The following is a 19,545-nucleotide window of genomic DNA, read 5'->3' as shown; positions in this document are numbered from 1 at the left end:
GTTAATAGGCCAATCAAAAATGCAAAACAATTCGCAATTACTGCAAGGACCTAATGGTCATTAGAATTTACAACTAGGTAATGAACTAAAGTCTGCCCACACCATGCATATTCATAAAGCAATTTAGCCTTTGAAGATTAAAGAAGTGCTTAAAATTCAAATGAGCTTTAGCAAATTATCAGTAAGATTCATCCAAAAAGCAAAAGGGTTTTTCTTCCTGTGATTTCCTTATTTTTTTAATGCAAAATTGTTATATCTTCCAGACGGAGCTTCAACTAAACACAGGGCTCCGAGTCAAGCCAAAGGGGCTGGAGACAAACAGAGGCAGAAAACATTGTTATGGACTTTGTTCAGAAAACTAAGCCCTTAAGAGCCAAACCTATCTCCAAACATGGTAATTTATCAAAAGCAGCACAGACTTGCTCATAGGCAGTATTGTGTGCCGCTCTCCGAGAGCAGATTAACAAGATTTCCACCACCCTCCAAAAAAGCCTTTTTCCCCTCAAGTCACATCTTCCATGTAAACAGCAAACGTATTATAAAAACATTATTTTCATCAAAGTGCAGCAGCATTAATTTTAGGGACGGGCTGCGTTTACAGGGAGGGATGCAGGGAGCTCGGCACCGGAGCGTGGCACGGCAAAGTCGCGGAGCTCCGGAGCAGGGCCGCGGCCGCCGAGCCCACGGAGCTTGCGGGGCACTGCTCACCGCTCCCAGCCTGGCTCTGCTCCCAGCCTGATCCAGCCGTGCCACAGGGCACAGAGCAGGGCACACACTGCCCCCAGCCAGCCCACCAGGAGCTGGGCAGGGGGGGAAGCGCTGGCTGCCTCCCCGGCACCCCGGCTTGGAAGGGTGGGTGAATGGTCAAACAATTCCCATTGGAAGGGTGGGTGAATGGTCAAACAATTCCTATTCCCACCTCACCAGCCTTCCCCGACCTCGTGGCTTACGCTACCTGCAGCCCTGCAGAGCAAACTAGATGATGCCCGGAGCTGTGCTAATAATGCCCCGCTTTTTTCACATTTATTGGGCACAACAGGACCCGGCGCCGTGCAACAGCAAACATCTGGATGGGCCACGAGTCCCCAGTTTTCAGCAATTCCCCCCCAACACCAACATTACTTCACACAAAAAGAGACCAGGGAAGCCCAGTATGGGATGTGACAGCATAAATCAGAATTAGATTCAAAACAAAAGTTTAGAAACTACTGCCGGGCCGCCGAGCTGTTGAAGGCCATGGTCTCCCAAACTGCCTTCAAGTCATGTCACCCATTAGGAGATTTTTCCCCCTCACTTTTTTTCTCTATTTCCAGAGACATAAAAACCACACTGCTGGGCTCTGAGCATTCCCTAAAATAAAGCAATTAACTTATTTCCAGGCTGCAGCAAGCAATGGTGACAGCCTCCCCCCCGGCAGAAAGTGGGAGCCGTGGTCCCTGACCCCCGGCCAACACAAAAGAGGCAGCCCCAGCACAATGCCTGCTGTCAGCAACTGAATTATTTTTATACAGGAATTTTTATCTCTATGGTACAAACAAGTATGTGTCTGTGCTGACTTGTTAAGCAATCCACTTGTATGTAGAATAAGATTTTTTTTTCCCTGCTACCAGTCACACAGCTCTAAGATCAGAAGAAATACATACTCTTTGAAGCTCCTCAAATGTTTTAGTTAAAAGGACAGCAGTTATTTTCTAAGATCCAAGAGTATCTTTATCAGAATTTAATTTTTCCTTATTGATTTTTTCTAACGTAACACAAATTTAACATAGGACAGTTTATAGTTTATTACAAAATAATACAGCCTCTATCTCTTTTTCCAAATGCATCCCACTGTGTTCCAGCTCCTCAAAGAGAACGAGGCTTCTGGACTACACAACAAGTCTTCCCTAAACGTGAAAATCAGCACCAGTGGCAGAGAAACACGGGGAGAAGCCCCCGGCCACCCTCACTCAGTGAATGCTCCGTGCGCTCGCCATGCCCTGCCCAAAGAACCACAGTTCTGCTCATCTATTCTCTTACTCCACAAAGAACAAACTCAGTAGCTAAAATGCAACAAAACCCAGATGATTCATTCAATATCTGAAAAAAAGCCCAGCTGTGACGCTGAAGCAAAGTAATGCTGGGTGACAAATTAATTGTTGCAAATATTGGGGGGGTACAGTACAACACAACACATTTGTATTTTTGCATTTTCTATTTCCCTACCTGATAAATCAATTAAGCAAGCAATTAATGCAAAATTAAACTCCTTACTTCCTAAAGGAACGAGGAACTGTGATGCATAATTTTAAAGAGGTAATAGCTGTAGTAATAGCAGTAATAATAACAATAGTAATAATAATATTATTATCCACAACAACAATAACAACACCACTAAAGGCAGGGCTGTTCTTTGAGCCTTTGTTGCTCAGCAGTAATTCCATTGTTTATTTAGGCAGAGGTTTTTCTATCTGCAGCTAAGATCAAATTGTAGGTGTAATTGTGCAGCATTTAGGCAAAGCAGGGGAGGGTGGAAGCAGAAAGCCCTTGGCTCTGACTGACCAAAGCTCCCCACGTCTCCCTCCACCAGCACACCCACTGCAGGGGGAACCCTGCACCCTCTGCAGCACCCTGACAACGCCTACCTGGAAGGGCAGGGAGGAAGGAACAGCTTCTCCTGGCAGCTATTTCCCAGGGATACTCCTGCCTTGCCGGCAATGCAGTTATTTGGCTTTTGCTCCTGCCCCACACTCTTGGTGTCTCAGCTATTTAGTGCGAAACACAAAAAATCCGAGCTGTAGCTGAGTTCTGTACCCGCCAGATGGGGAAGTGATAGGATTTTTTCTTTAAAAGCAACCTGTTCAGGTAAAAAGTTCCAGTAGAATTGCAGCAGGCAAGCGGGGAGAGGTCTCCAGGGAAAGCAGAGAGAAGAAACACTTTGGTGCACTGTCTGCAAACCCAGAATTCAGCAGCTTTTTTTGGCAGCCAATTTGTTTCAAGTGTTTTGTTTCAGGGAACGTATGTATTTTTCTTTGTGCATTTTGTGGATTTACTACAACCGCTCCTGACAGCTGTTGATTCAGTTAAATGAGCACATTATTAAAAATCCTGGAACACAACCGCACAGAAAAGCAGACACCTTTGGATGGAGCTGAAGATTCGAACACACAAGAAGATGCAAATGAAACCTCTGCAAGGAGGGTGCACAGCCTGAGCCGTGCCCAAGCCAGCGGGCAAAAGGGGCTCCAGCCCCTGTTTGTGGTGGCTCTGTTTTCTTTGTTTCAACCAGACCCAGATGCTAAAAAACGAATGAAAAGCAATGCCAACAATCCCGAGTATAAAAAATAAATGTTTGCTAATACTTGAAAAAATTACATCCCCCAGCGGGCTGAAGTTAACGTGCTTCAAATAATTCAGCACCGTGCCCCGTACTTTGTCTTCTTTTCTTACTTACTATCCAATTTTGCAGAGGAAGGACACCTATTCAGAACGAGGAGGGAGAGGAGAGGATGTTTTCATTTTGCTTTAGATCAAAGGCAAACAAGAATGCAAACTGTGGCATATTGAATTTTTTTTTTCCACCGCTGTCAGTCACACTGGGCTATCGAAGTTTTATACAATTCCCCAGCCCGGCTGCATATTAAGCTGGCTGTGTACAGCTTTATTATAGCGTGGTGCTGAGGAAACATTAATATTCCTGCGTTGCATCTGACAGGACATTTACATGCGCCCATCTGAGCTCACACCTGAGAGCTGCTCCAAGGTACAGTAGCTGTGCTCCGATTGTAAAGGCAAATGAAGAACACAAATTCCCTGCTGGGATCGGGGCTGACCTCGCCACACCCCACACCGCAAACCTTTCCCTCGCCAGCCCCAGGCAACGCCACCTCCGAATGAAGAATGAGACACCAAGTTACCAGCCTCGGCGATGGAAGAGCAAAAAAAAACCTCGCTGAAATATTTTAAAGATGCACAGCGAGTGCAGCTGGCCAATAAAGGTTGGAAAACAAACTGGCTGAACCCCGTGCGGGATGCGCTGCATACTAAACCCGATTAGAGAGACGGGGAGGATGTTTATGGGCTTTAAAATGCGTTTGGCACCAACACAGGAAGGTTTGAATAATGTGAGCACTTGGTCTGCTCATCCATAGGGGTCCACAGCCACTAGTCCAGCTCCTGCAAGAGTTGGAGCGGAGCAAAGCACACCCAAGATGGGGGCTCCTCCAGAGCCAACTGTGTTCCATGGAACTTCATCATCAGATCATCCCAACCGCTTGGGTGGTTTGTGGGTCCATTAATGCGCCTGTTGTTCTTAAAAGTATGCCATAAATCACAGCAATCCATGTACTGAAGTCTACCTACATGGGCCCAAACCTGCTATGCCCGACGTCACCAGGCGTCAGGCTGGAGCTGCTGTCTATGTACACAGAGAGACAAAGTTATGTTCATTAGCCCAAGGGAAAAACAAAGAAAAAATATCCACCCAATGGTTAATTTTAGGGCCATGCTACCAAATACTTAAGTGTTAATACACTGAAATACACGGACCTGATGTGTTTTATGGACTTGCGCAGTACCCCAGTAGCTGACACATAAAACCAAGCGCTCCCGGATGGAAGCTGCGTTCAAACGCCTGCCACTGGGACAAGACAACTTCCTTGGACTCACAACATCCCCGACAGCACCGTGACCCGAACAAAATCACAACAAGCAGAAAGGTAACGAGAGATCCACAGCGATTAGCTCCAAAAAAAAACACAACAAAACACAAGTGGCACTGTGCCAGGCCATGTCCAGCTTGATGCTAAACGCCTTTTACTGCACAAAGCTGGTACTAGTGGGTATAAAAACAGACCGAAGCCTGAAGGGAATTTTGTCAAAAAAAAATTTTGTCCAAATGAGGATGCACACAGGCAAACAACTGGAGGCTCCCGTTGCCTGACAGTGCCTCACAAGCCTCTTTAATTGTTTTTATTATTTGAATGAAACAGGAGCGAGCTTGTGGGCTGAGGGTTGCATATACAAAACGGGGTGATGCTAATAGGCCTCCTCCTCTTTAAAAGAGGCATTACCAAATTATGGGAATGTTTAGGGAAGACTTCCCTTCTCCCATTGGGCTAATTAGAAGGTGTTTAACTCACTCCCTGCCTCAGTTTCCGTGGCCCAGCATTCATTGCCGGGACTGTCGGTGCAGAGCCTTGCGTTTATTACGCGCATGATTTCCAAAGCTTTCGGCATGTGGTGCCAACGTGCACCTTTCAAGATCTACATGGAGCTTAACGTGTGCCAGGCTGCCTCTTGAACCACCAGCATCATTTTGGATACAGTGATGCCTCTGCTCATGGACAGCTCCACACTTCAGTGTCTCACGCAATAGGAGAATGAACACGAAATATGTTTCTCACCCCCTCAGAAAATCTGGTTTGCAGGAAACGAAAAAGCCCAGCAGAAATATTCAGGGCACCACAACACTGTGATGCTTCCCTGGAAGGCAGAGGAAAACTTTCTACCCTGCTTCTGTGCTTCGAGTGAACTCATATTTGTGTTTCCAATAAAGAGCCATTTTTACATTAACTGTCTGGAACAGCAGGGAATAGGAAAACTAACACAATCTTTACCTCGTACAAAGGATGATATTGGTGTCACGTGCTTGCTTCTTCAAAAAACGTTATTTATAAAAGGCAACGGGGAAAGCAGGGAAACTATTGACTCTTCTCTGTATCCCTGCTCGAGCAGCATTACAGCAACTTTTTGATCCCCTACATTTTTTACATTTTTCCCCCCCGAGAAGTAAATTTCACAGCCGCACAGGCCACCGCCTTTAATTAAGCTTTCAAAAGTCTTCTGACAATGCCAACAATTGCAAGACACTTTTAGAGCTCAATCATGCAATCATCGTGACACTTCTATTTACAATTTGTCTTAGAAAGAGTTTCTCTGACATTGTACTTTGACAAAACAGCCAAGCCGCCGGTTCACAACCTTTCTCTGTCTTATTTACAAATACAGCTTGTACGCAGCGCTCCAAACCTCGGGAGCGGGAGCCTTTGGGTAGCACCCTCACTATTTTTTCCTGTCTGCAATATTTCACCCAGCCTGCTCTCTCTCTTTCTTTGTATGGGGAAAGCAGATAGAATTTGACTTCAAAATCTTCCCATATTCCCTGTTTCCCCCCCCTCTCTATTTTTAAGCTTTCATCTTATTGTCCAGATACAATGCCAACTATTCAGCGCAGACAGCAGTATTTTTTTGTCTCCGGAACAAAACAAAACAAGGAATCGACAATCACAACCTACAGAGTTACAATGGCAACTACTAACAACAGCTCCAAAAAAATTCTGCTTAAAGACATTACTTCCCAAGAACCGTAATAATCAAACAATACTCAGCCTCAAATTTAGTACCAAATGACGTTCACCTTCCCCCGACTGCAGCAGACAGAGGGATTTCTTACATTATTTTCCCACGTGTTTAATTTGAATGTCACAAGCAGCTTGAGAATATCGGATTTGAGCAGTAAAAATGACCTCCCCTCCTCCCCCCCTCTTTGTACAGTAAATAGAGCATCCACGGATCCACGCTCGGCATCATACAGACTCCAAAGTGTTCCCCCAACTGCATCCAGGTAACATTTAAGATCCTCCTTCACCCCAGCCCCAACCTTTCATTAATTCCCTCGGATTCACACATCCAGCAAACAAACCGCCAAAACCTGACACGGGCGGGCGATAAATATTTCCTCAGCCTTTTCAATAAGTGAGCAGCGATTTTACATCCACTGATCTCCAGATACTTCAGTTAATATTTCCCCCTATTGTAAAATACGAGAGCGGATAACTAAAGCCCTGCCGTCGCCCTCACTGCAAATCACGGGCTGCCGGTATCTGGTGGTGAGGCTTTGACACACATATTGATGAAAGCTGCCTCGTTGGACCCACACAACATATCCTATTAATTTTCAGTTAAATTTATGGCATTTCAGCTCCGGCGCTGGATCAGCATCACTGAAATTTTTATAGCGAGGCAGAGCCGTGCACAGGCAGACCCCCACATGGAGGAGCCAGGTATGGACACATGCCTGCACCTGAATGGATCCCACAGCTGCTGCACAGGTTGCACACACACACACACAAGCTCCTGTCCTCATCCCTGTCGCTGGAAAATGGCAAGATAAAGAGCAGCTTAAGGACAGTTAAAACAGACATTTCTCCCTGCATCTGAATGAGTCGCTGCCTCCTTGCTGTTCCGCAGATCTTTAACCACTACTTACGATTCTCTTTTACTGTAACACCCCAACTTACTGACTAGAAAACTGCAGGCAGGGAAAAAACTGCACCCAGAGCTCACCCACAGCACCTCTGCATCCAGGGCTAACCTGGAACACTTCTTCCATCCTCAAAACTAATTGGGAGCATTTTTATATTGCTACAAAATAGGTATTTTATGGTCTCTTAGCAGAAAGAATCACTTCCCCAACTTCTGCGTATTTTTCCAAAGGCACTCTCTATCTTTCTTTTTTTTTCCCCTTAATTACACACTCAAATCTTGCATTTTGCATTCTTGCACAGAAATCAGATATAAACAGCTGAATTGGAAGAGTTTGAGGTTCTTTGCAGGGGCCTTCCTGAAGCCTGAACTTCACAGTTCAGGCTCCAAGACCTTCACTGGAAATTTTACAGCTGGAGTCCTCAAACTATTGGCTACGAGCAATGGGTCACCCCAGCTATCACCACACTTCTTTGTGACACAGGGGAGCTGAACTCCACCTGAAAAGGGAGATGAAAACAAGAAGGGGAGGAACAGCACAAGACCCCATAACTCCGGCTGCACCTTCTCCCTTTCCCAAAGCCAGGCTGCATTTCCAACCAACAGGAAGAACCAAGGGACCCCAGCATTGCTCAGCTCCAGCCCAGCCAGGGAGATGCAGAGAACCTGCAATCTTGGACCTCCCATCCATATAGGCATGGCTGAACACCAGAGCCAGAAACCTTGGAGCAGAGGAGTCCTGACAGCCACAACTCCATCCCTACTCGGTACACACTCACGGCTCGCTCTGTGGACCCTCCCGCACGGCGCCAAGCCTGCTCCCAGCCAAGCCCACCTACATGTACAAGGGAGCAGGATCAGGCCCTGCCACTGTGCCCCCTCCTCAGCCACTGCCTGTGCTCAGAGCAGCGTTTACAGCCAGGTGAAACCACAGCCCTTTCTGACTGAACAGCCCCGTGACGGCGCGCCAGCCCAAATCCTCCTCGCTTGGCGTCACCTGCGCCACGCCAAAGCCACGCTTGGCTCGCTGAGCCTCCCGCACCAAGCCAGTGCCAGAGCACACCCTCAGCACAGGAGGTTCCCCTCTGCACAACTCCTCAGCACGGCCATCCCTCCAGCCCAGGGACCGAGCTGGGACCACGGGGACGACAGCATGTTTAATTCTTGCTTGACAGATACTGTGTTTTGTCTTTTGAGCGGAGCGGCGCCGTACGTAAATACAGCGTTACATCATACCACCGCTCCTCCATATTTGGTGATTTAGTATGGCTCCAGAGCTTGGAAGACTACAAATCCCTTCCGCCAGGCTCCTGCTTCATTAATCACACCCTACACTTCTGCTCGCCTTCCGTCAGATCGCAGGCAGCACATGGAAATGGGCACTGCCCTCCACCACTCCGGGAAAGAAACCTCACCTTCAGTATCCGTGTCTGGGAAGTGCAATATGGGGAATTACTGGGAGGGGGTTTAAGTCTCACTCAAAATACAGCTTAGCAGTAGCTGTGTTTCCTCTTACATGTAGAGATATTCACGTTTCAGGGGAAGACCGATTACTCTGCAGAAACAGCACACACTTGTTCACATGACGTCTGCGTGTGCACGCACATGGCTCTGCACACAGACACGTGCGCAGACAGACACCCATGCACCGACAGGATCTGCTGCCACCACAAAACCTCCAGAGCTGCAGCTCCCCAGCACAGTTTGGCGGCCGTCTTGGAGGCCAGGGAAGGCTGCGGGAGGATCCTGCTGAACCTCCCAGCGCCTGCTGCCCTATTATGGTTTAACTTTGTGGCCAAAGCGAGCCCCAGACAAGCTCCAGCACATCATGTGATGATGCACTGCGCCTCCGACAACCCCAAGCGGTCCTGTGGGCTCCCCGAAGAGAGGCACAGGCAGTGCCACATCCCCAACATCACTGGAGGGGGAGTGTGCAGCTGGCCCAGGCACTCCTTGGGGTTGACAGGCTGCGGTCTCGCCTTTTTCGACTGGCAGCATTGGCGTGGTTTGAAGGGATCTGAAACGCTCGCTGCAAATGGGCAGTACTTTTGTTTACTAGTAGGGTTTTAAAAGCAGAGCGTGCCTTGTTACACTCCCAGGGCTCTGGGATTTTCTTTCACATGGTACACTTTTATTTTTTTAACCTCATTTATGAAAATATCTGCATGGCCAATGGCTTTCTGATTTTATAAAAAGGAAAAAAAAATATGCTATGAAATAGAATTATTTACCCTTTTTTCTTTTTTTAAATTACATTTCATATTGTTTGTTGCACAAAACAGAACTCTGCCTTGGACATTTGTACGGCTGACATGTGGTTGTGTAAACCGCAAACAAAATCAAGATACATCTGTCAAAACCACATCAGAGACAAGAGAGAGCACAGCGAAGCATTTATCATTTGGCTGAGGAGGCAGGCTGCAGAGAGCAGCCTTTCCTGTCAAACCAACCTTTTGAAATTTCCAACATGCCCTTAAACTTTTCGAATAAGCATGTCTGTGCGCTTCAGCAACTGCCCTCTCTACTCTGGCCTGGCCAGTCGAAAATGGCATCTTAAAGTCAAGGTCGGTGGTGTCACTTTGCCATGGGGCTGTGTTTAATTACAGTCCATACGCTGACAGCCAATATGGAACCAAGGCTGGCGGATGCTCGGTTAACTCTTTCACCCCTGACTTTGCCCAAGACTCAAAAAGCAGCCTCGGAACCCTCCTCCCGCGGGCAGGCACTGGGAGACGGTGACTACAATGCAGGCAAATCACCGGAGTGGCTGGAACAATGCGGCAGGAACACCGGCTGGCACGGCACGTGCCTGTTGCTCCCGCGGCCGCGCGGGCACCGGGACACGCCGCTAACCCGGCAGGGAGGGCACGGGCACCCGGCCCTCACAGCACACACAGCCACGGCAGTGCCCACTGCCAACGCGCTACGGTGCGACTGACACGGAAATACACTCGCAAACGCTTCCCCTTGCTTTAATTTACCTGCTATATGTTCCTGTTTAGGGCAAATTCCTCTGGATGACGTTGATAAACAATCGTCATCCTCTGGCGTAACCTGGATGCCAACCTCCACGGGATTGGATGCTTTTTTCAGCTCACTTGGTGAGGGTGAAGGTGGCTTATCCACAGCCTTCTCTAGGCAGAGACTGCCATTGCATTGTTTCCGTTTGTGCTCAATAAAAATAAGAATGTCCCCCAACGGAAAGTTCATCTGACACTGGCCACAAGTGAGGAGGTCATGGTCCCCTTCCGGAGCTCCCAATGTGCCATGTTCAGGTTCGTCATCAGTGAGAATGGCTTCAAGAGGTTCGGCTGCAGTTTGAGAAACAAAAGGAGAATGGTTAGAGCTGTCGGGAAAGGCAGCGGGCGCGGGGGGAGGAACGCGCCGAGCCCCCTCTTCATGAATATTACACCCCGCTCTGGATGGAGCCCGCCCGCTCCCCCAGCCAAACCAGGCAACACAGCACGGCACCGGGGACAGGGATTCGACAGTCACAGGGAAGAGATTCTGCAGGAGCAGCCCTAGCACGCACAACTCAGAGGGAGAGCACCGCAACTGTCTCCGTGCTCCTACACGAGGGCACATTTCTGACTCCTTGAACGATTCGGTGCTAAAATCAAATGGATAGGCTGAGAGAACGCACTGGGAAACTCCTGTGGTACTACGACAAGAAGGGAATGTGGTGTTTTATTGCTGGATGTAATATTTATGTACATGAATTCAAGGCTAAAAGCACTGCACACACTCTCACACACATGGGTGTGTATCTTCCAGCAGCCAGACAAGACCCAGTTTCTAAAATTCAGAAATACAGCGCAGACAGAAGGTGTTTCAACACACACACAGACACTGCACACTCCCTGTACAGGCCATGCAGGTAACGTGTGCACGTGTGTGAAAGAGAAGGGGGAGAGCCGGCCTGCATGGGCACACACACCCCGGCACCGACACGCAGGGCACATCCAGCCCTCAGAACACACGTGCACGTGTGAACGCATGGATTTGTGTCACTGTCCCCATCGGCCCGTCTGCGGCTTCCAATTTAAAAAAATCCTACAGGCAGTGGTTATACACCAAGTGGGGGGGGCAGTGGGGGAAGGGGGAGGGTATCAGGCAAATAAATAAATAACTATCTGTGGCAGAAAACCGAAATGATAAAAAGCAAGTGCAGCAGAAATGCCTGCGGGTTGGGGGGAGGCACCGCTCACTTCTGAGCTACTCCTCAGGATCCAAATAAACAGCAAATTCACCACTCAGCCCACTCAGAGATATTAGTTGGATGGGGTATTTTTTAGTACTTAAGGAAATAAGGAGATCAGTCATTTAGCGTTTTCTAATCCTGAAATAAGGGAATACCTAAATTATCTCGAACATGTTAGCACCCATGGCCTTCAGCATCTAAAAATCAGCCTGGCCAAGCAACTGCCACATTTCCTCGCAACAGTGAGAAGCGCCTTCTTTAAACTCAAAATACCTTGCCTAATGTTGTCAAAGTTGACAAATTTTCTGAATGAGCTCCAAAAAGCTTCATTATGAGGCTATTTCTGCTCACAGAATAGTCAGTGGATGCTTTAACGAGGCAGACTCCGCTCTCTTTTCTGTTGGCTTTTTTTTTTTTACATTACATTTGCAGAAAAATACCTTGGCAATCTCTGTGCAGCCTCCACCGCCATCGCCTTTCACGAGGGGGGAAAAAAATAAATACGAGCAGCAGCGTGTTGGTGTTCGTCTGTCTGCGCAACACAACGCGCACGCTAACAGCAGCGAGCAGGAGGAGAGGGTACTACAAACACAGCCCACCCCAAAACACTGCCAGGTAACGCAGGAGACACAGAATACAACTCCTAAACAGTTAATCAGCCTGACCTTCTTTAGCTGGCTGCCAATTTCACATTTAATGAACTTAAAGCCACAGAGAATCAAAAAATAGATTTTAATTTGACTGCACAATATTGGAACTGATTTTGATAAAGTGCAAAAATCCAGTGAACTCAGGTTAAATTTATTTCAACCCTACCTAGGCTGAATATTGAGGAGGAAGATCTGGAGTAGCTCCCAGTTGTGCTGCGTAAAATAATATTGAAAGAGCACACTACCTCGCCGTACCTCAGCTCCAACTAGGACACGGGGATCCAGCCCATCATTTCTTGCCTCTAGTACTACTTCTAATTTAACGTAAGGTCAACCACAGGAATATGAAGGTTACATTCGTATTAATAAAAACAATGTCTTAATCGCTGGGGCTTTCTGCTAAACTTGCGGAGCGGCAGGAGAGGAGGCACACACAGCGTGCGCCTCACGCTGCTCCTCTCGGGAAGCCGTGAGGAGGAGCGGGCTCTGTTTCTGCGGGATTGCCGGGCACGGCGCTTTTCCTCCCCGAGCCGCTCCCTGCGTTCGGACCCAGGGAGTAAATTATGGCAGGAGACTAATCCCGCCGGCAGCTCGGCAGACAAAGGTATTTTTGCGAACCCAACTTCGAGCTCACCGACCCTCCGCAGCAAAGAGACACAAACCCACCCGTGCTCCCCTCGCAACTGCCTTAGCGAGGAGCTCTGCATAATCATCACTCAATTATAATGTTTTCCCGCGGCCTGATTCCTTTCTGACGCTGTCACTATTATTTAGCAGGGGAAGGTAACCCGCTGCTTCGACACCAGACAGTTAAAAGTGGCACCGAACAAAAATAGACTTTGCTAAAAGTCTGTACGGACTGGGCTGATTTACAATCAAAACCAGGAAATGAAGTGGTAATTCAGAGGTTGCTGATTACACCTCCACATTTCACCTAATTAATTTTATAGGAGGCAAAGTTCTTGAAAATAACAAGATGATCAAATGTACAGATATAAAACCTGTAACCTCAACATTTTCTATGCTCTTAACGTAAATTATTGCTAATTAACAAGAATTATATACTAATGTATGAAATACGGCTGGCACTGTGTTAGCTGCAAAACATTTGGCTCCTGATGGAGGCAGAGCCAGCAAAAAAAATATGTTTTTTATTATTACTGCTACTTTTAGAACATAATATAAAATACCGGGATTACAAAGAAAACACCAGAATACATTTCACCTGGTCTTGCCACCGATTTGCAGGATGCATCTTTTAATTCTGGGGCAATCAAAATTCCCTGCCTGGGTCCCTAATCATCCGTCTCTATTTTTCATGCAAATTGCCCTTCCACCAACATGTCTTTTCAGCTTTCCCCCTTCGCCCTCCTACTCCCCCCTTTTTCCCCCTGTTCCCAGCCACCAAAACAAGCGCACCGGCAAAGGAGGGATGGATTTTGGAGTGCCGGGAGAAAGGAGGTACTGGGGGCGATGGGGCGGGCAGGGGGGTGCCACAGCGCGGTGAGGGGCAATGCCCGCGGGGCAACGCGGGATGCGCTGCCGGGGCATTTTCCCGCACCGCACCGTGGGAAGGATGGAGAAGGGTTCTTTAATCCCAAGTTTGCGTCCTCGGATCGTGCGGTGCGAGGAAAGGGGGACTTGGGGGTACAATGGGAGCCGCCAACACGTTACGGGGAGGGAGGGGAAACCCGGGCAGGGGGAAGGCGAGCATCCCCCGCCGCCTCCCGGAGCAAGCAAACTCCGCGCAAAATTAAGAACAAAGAAGAAGAGGGAGGGGGGCGTGGGGGGGTGGAGGGGAGGGAGCTGGGCGCCCTCCCCCTCCCGCCGGCCGGGCGGCAGCGGAGGAGCCGGCCAGGTTCAAGTTCGCGGGGCTGCCCGGTTGTTTGATCTCGCTGTGCCTCCTAGCGACCGAAGCGGGCACGGATCCCGCCCGCCGCCTCCGCCGCCCCGGCCCCGGCCCCGCCGCCGCATCCCCGGCGCGCCGCTCCCCCGGCCCGGCCTCCCTTTCCCCGCCGGCCCCCGGCCCACCCACGCCCCCTCCCCACGGCCGGGCCGGCTCTGCCCGCAGGGACCCCGGGCCCGGCCCGGCTCCGCTGCCGCCCCGCACGTGGGCGCGCTCCGCGCCGCTCGGCCGGGAGCCGCCGGGGGATCCCGCCCGCCGCCGCTGCCCCGGGGCCCGGCCGGAGCCCCCAGCCCTGCTCCGCTCCCGCCGCCATTCCCGTTCCCTGCACCCACTTCCACGGCCGCCCGGGAACAGCACCCCCGTGCACCCCCCATTTCCGGGGGGGCCCATCCCCATATGCCGGAGATGCTGCACCCCATCCCTAGCCAGGAAATGAAAAAAAAAAAAAAGAGGCTCCCCGAAAAGTATCGGGGGAAAGAGACGGCGGGGGAGGGGCTGAGCCCCCGACGCACCCCGGGTTTCAGGGCAAACTTTGGGCAGGCAGAGCCCCCGGCCGGCCCTGCCCGCGGCCGCCTGCAAAGAGGCAGCGCCGCTTCCCTCGCTCCATGTGCGAACCTGGCCGCAGTGTCTGGGCGGCCCTGGGGGAAGAGAAATCGCGGGGCAAAGTTTGGGGGGCTTTGCGAAGGGCCGAGGGAGCCGGGGATGGCTGGCAGGAAGAAACGGCCCTGGGTTTTCTGCCATCCCTGGGAGGGAACAAAACCCGCCGGGAGTAATGGGAGAGAGAGAAAGGAAGAAATAAAGAAAAGGGGGGGAAAGGAGTGAGGAAAAGCATGCAGCATTTCCCCTTCCCCCAGGCTCACCCCGAGGAAAAGGGGATTTTTTTTTTCTCCCTTCCTTCCCACCCCCCTCGCCCCAAACCTTTCCAGCTCGAGTTGCCTTTTGTTGTGCAAAGAGCGCTCCCGCTTATCTTGCATCTAGCCCTGGTGTGTGTGGTGGCGGCTGGAGGGAGGGACGGACGGAGGGAGCCGGAGAGTTTTTGTTGCGAACGGTGTGGTGGGGCTCGGGGTTTGTTTTTTCTCTCCCGGGGAGAGCGGATTTGGTTAGGGGTTGAAATGCGGCGGCGAGGAAGGGCCGTTCGCGGGTGTGAGGGTGCGAGTGTGTGTGTCTGTGTATGTGTTGTGTGTGTGTGTGTGTGTGCGTGTGTGTGAGCGCGCGTGTGTGCTCAGCCCGGGCTCGCTCTCGCCTGTGTTTGTTGGCAGGAGGCTCCCCGCACACGCGGTGCTTGTAAACATTCAGACACGAGATTTTTCCCAATCAAAATCCACTTCCACTTTTTTTTTTTTTTTTTGAAAATCTTCCAAAAAATAGTAAGCGAGCGGGAGAACGCGAGGCGAGGGCGAGGAGGGAATCCCAGCCGGCGCGGCGCGGCTCGGCTCGGCTCCCTGGCCGCCCGGTGCCGTCCCCCGCCCCAGCCCCAGCCGGAGCGGCGGCGGGGCGCGCGCGGGGCGAGGTCGGGGCGGCGGAGCCCCGCACGGCGCCGGCCCGGGGCGGCGGGGAGCGGCGGGACGGCCACCCCGCGCCCCGCGGCGGAAACAAAAGGGAGGCGGCCCGGCCGGGCTCGGCTGCGGCCCCCCCGGGAGGGCGCCGCGGGGCGAGGGGGCGAGCCCGCCGGCAGCGCGGGGGGCTCCGGCCGCCGGACTTTCTCCGCGCTCCGCTCGCCCGCGCATCCCGCCCGCCCCGCCGCCGCCGTGTCCGGCGTGCAGCCCGCCGTTCCCGCAGGAATTTCTTCCCACTTTCGGCCGGCTGTGCCCCCGGCAGCCCTGCACCTCGCCCGCGCCTCTCCCGGTGCCGGGCGAGAGCTGCCGCTCTCGCCGCCAAAGAGCGCGGAGAACGGGAGGCGAGCGCGGAGCGGGGCAGCGGAGTGCGCGCCGGAGGGCGAGGGGCACGGGCAGAAAGAGAAGAAAAGTCATCAAGGTGATTAAATTAGAGAGGGAGAAATTACCCGGAATGCCGAGAATCCCGAGCCGGCGCTGAGTTCATTTTTTCCCCGACTCGCTCACTCCCTCTCACTTTTAATTTTTTTTTTCCCCTGCTCTCGCTCGAATTAAAAATTAAATCCGTGAAGAGGAAATGAAATAAATTGCTCTCCGGGTTACTTACGTGAAAATTCCCGTTTGCTTAAGTGCTGGGGTTTGCCTTGCTTGCGGCGCGACATGGTGGGTTGGTGGCTTCGGTGGCTTGTGAGTCGCTCGGTTCACATCGGGAGAGACGGGTTAGAGAGGAAGGAGACTCCAGAGAAAATATCTTCATCAATGTCTTTTGACATCCAAAATAAATTAGAAATAATACAAAGATGGCGCAGGGAAGATGAATTGTGGGATAGCAGTCATGGCTTTTTTTTTTTTTTTTTTTTTTTTTTTGTGTGCAAGGAAAAAAAAGAGAGAGAGGGAGAGGGAGAGAGAGAGAGGGAGAGAGAGAAGGAGAGAGAGAGATGAAAAAAATGGCAAAAGCCCCCCTGAGCTGCAAGTTCAAGTGCGGACGTGACGTCCCTGCGAACTTGAACGTCAGGAGCCTGGATGGACAGAGACATACAAAACATGGGCAGGGCAAGCCGGGGAGAGGGGAGGAGGGAAGGCGAAGGCAACACCAATGGACACTCATCAGGGGCTGGACATGAAAAGGAGAGCAGGACAAGCCAATGGACAGTGATCGCAGGGGGGAGAGGGGAGGGGGCGCGGCGGGGGGGGCGCACCGGCCGCCCGGCGCACGCTGCCCAATGGAGCCGGGGGGCCGGGGGCGGAGGGGGCGGCGGCCGCGGCCGCGAGTGGCCGCCGAGCCGCGGGAGCGAGAGGGGACCCCGGAGAGGGGCGAGGGGGGGAAATTGAACACGCACACGGGGAGAGAGGGAAGGGAGGAAAAGGAGCGGGAGAAAGCGAGCAGGCAGGCAGGCAGCGGCAGCTCTCGCACGCACACCCCCGCTGGAAAAGCAAACACATCGGTGAAGGCAGAGCCGGGCAGAGAGGGCTGCGGGGCAGGCTGGCCGCGGGCTGTGCCGAGGAGGTGGGGGAGCTGGGGGAAGCCAGGTAGGACCGGAGACCACCCAAAAAGCAAGCGGGGGGGGGGGGGCATCCGGCTCCCGGCTTCCCCGCTCGCCCCCCCCCCATCCTCCTCGAAGCCGCCGAGTCCCCTCCTCCCGGGAGCTGCGGCCCGGCCCCGGGGGACGGCGGCGGCGGCAGCGGCCCCGCGGGGAGCCGGGGGACGGCGGGGGCTCGGGCCGGGCCGCGGGAAACTTCGGCGGCGAGCGGCGGCCCGTGCCCCGGGGCGGGCGGGGGAGCGGCGAGCGGAGTTTGGCGGGCAGGGGAGGAGAAGCCGCAGGAGCCGGGCGCGGGGGGGGCGGAGGGCGGCAGGACCTCGCGGCTTTCCCGCGGGCTGCCAGCCCCGGAGGCCCCCTCCGTGCCCCGGAGCCCCCCTCCGAGCCCTGCCCGCAGCCGCGGGCTCCGAACGAAAGCGAAACGCGGGGCTGCCGGCGGCGGGGCGGCGCGGGCAGCGGGCTGGCAACGGGGGAGGGCGGGAGAGGGGGGAGGCGAGGCGGCGGCAGCACCGAGAAGTGGCTGGAGTTGGGAGGATGCGGCGGCGGCAGCGGCTGCAACTTCGCCGAAAGGACCCGGAGCGGGGCGGACGCTGCCGGCGCCGGGAGGGATCAGGTTGCGGTAGAAATAAGCTCCGGAGGCGAGCGGGTGTGCGGAGCAAAGTGCGGCTGCCAAGGGACTGGGAGGGGCGCAGCGTGCCCGGCACGGCGGCGGACAGCCCGAGCGGAGCCCGGGGGGACGCGGAGCTGCCCGCCGCCCTTAGGGACACTCGGCCTTGGGGCAGCGGGGCCGGGGCTCGGCGGGACCTGTTGGCGGAGCTGCCGGGGCCGAGCCGCTCCGCCGAGCGATGGTTTCAGCTTCCCGCCAGCCGCCCCCGGCCCCGCCCGCCGCCGCTCGGGCCCCGATCCCCGCCGGTGTCCGCCCGCACGGGGATGCGCCCCGGGAGGCTGCGGGACCCGGCGCAGGTGACACCAGCGGCCGCTCCGCGCTCACGCCGCTCGCTGGCAGGGCCGGCCGTGCCAGGCGTGCACACGGGCGTGTGTGCCTGAACCGGAGATGTAGATATATATATGGGGCTTGATTTATATCTAATGGCACGTATAAAGCTTTTGAAGGTGGCTGCAATGTAAAAAGTAATGACTTTATTACCCCTGAAAGGTTCTGCGGTTCGCAGTTAACACTCCTCTGAATTACAATTCATTACGCTCTCCAAAGCCAACCTGCATCAGAACACCTACCTGTGCTTATTCCCAATCACAGGCATCGTTCATTGATTTTCTTTTCTAAAAATCATAGCAAATTAAGCGCTTGGTGACAACTAAATCTGTTTCATTATCGTGCCGTGTTTGAGATTCCAGAGGTGACTTCCCAGATCGCATCTCAAAACCTACAGTCAGGAGCTAATTTTACAGATGCTTTCATGAATGGCAGCGAGGATGTTCTTACCATCAGCATGCCCTTAATTCCAGCACCGTAAAAATGCCTCGATTTAAATGGAAACTCGCTGCCTTAAAAATAATATTTCATCCTGGCTGGATAATTATTAATATTAGCATTTGATCGCAAAAGTGCTGGCTCCCCCTCGTTCCTGTACCCCCCCCACCCCACCCCACAGCGCTTCGCATTGTCATGTGATTGGAGGGAGATAACAAATCTCAAGAAAGAAAAGGAGTGAGAAGACATTTTTAACACGGCATGACCGCAGATTAATAATGCAGGTGGGTTTTTATTTCATTGTATTTTTAGGGGAAGGGAACGAGGCTGTTTAACGAGCAGCCGTGGACACAAAGTGACTGTATTTACAATCCTTGATGTGGCTTTCGGTGGGTAATAAATTATGACAATATTAAAATTATTTTCTGGCAGCCCAGTTAACTGCGCTGGGGACCGTAAAGCCCCTACTGATTCCATTTATGCCTTGTAATTGCGGTCCACGGTCTCGCTCTAAACCTTTTGGTGTATATTGTGTGTAAACTTCTAGCTAATAGACTTTTTTTTGAATGGAGGGACTTTTCTCAGTACTTCCTGCCGTATACATTTTGTCTCTGATCTCTGTATTTAATGGCCAAGTCCTGGTTTATGCTTTATAATGTGTTGACAAGTTTTCTAGCAGACTTTCTGAAATAATGCACATATATTCACGTCGGTTAGAAACTCCGCAGTATTTTTAGAGTCGAGTAGATCTATATCCTAATGCACTGAGAGGGAGTGTAAATCATAGAGGATTTCATAGCCCTTTCAGTAGTTTTCTGTATGAAGTATGAGCAGCGTGGCCTCCAGACGTAACCTTTTAGAAAAAAAGACAGTGCTTTTATTTTATGGTGTAAAGTGCTTTTAGCTTCAGGGCTCTGAACGTGAATGTGGTCAACAAACAGCTCTAGCCAGGGAGTTTGCTACAGCCTGCGCCGGGCGCTGCGGGGAGGGATGCGGGCTGAGCATCCCCCGGAGGTGCCC

General features: G+C 52.2%; 1 protein-coding gene across 4 annotated transcripts in view; it reads right to left on the bottom strand.

The window, feature by feature from the left end:
- Window positions 1-16,403, bottom strand: part of BCL11A (BCL11 transcription factor A) — a 69,954-nt gene extending 53,551 nt beyond the window's left edge. For all 4 annotated transcript variants that reach the window (XM_054290171.1, XM_054290172.1, XM_054290173.1 and 1 more), the window contains exons 1-2: window positions 16,163-16,403; window positions 10,227-10,556 (exon numbers count right to left, since the gene is read on the bottom strand). In XM_054290171.1, coding sequence (XP_054146146.1) covers window positions 10,227-10,556; window positions 16,163-16,217 — 385 coding nt within the window. In that variant the 5' untranslated portion in view covers window positions 16,218-16,403. The remainder of the gene's footprint in view (window positions 1-10,226; window positions 10,557-16,162) is intronic.
- Window positions 16,404-19,545: the final 3,142 nt, after the last annotated feature.

The sequence above is a fragment of the Melozone crissalis genome, unplaced genomic scaffold (genome assembly GCF_028551555.1).
Source record: "Melozone crissalis strain CALT ecotype California unplaced genomic scaffold, PUWL_Pcris_2 ptg000081l_1, whole genome shotgun sequence".
Lineage (NCBI taxonomy): Eukaryota > Metazoa > Chordata > Aves > Passeriformes > Passerellidae > Melozone > Melozone crissalis.
Note: the sequence above shows the minus strand (reverse complement) of the source record. Positions and strands in the feature narration are given on the sequence as shown.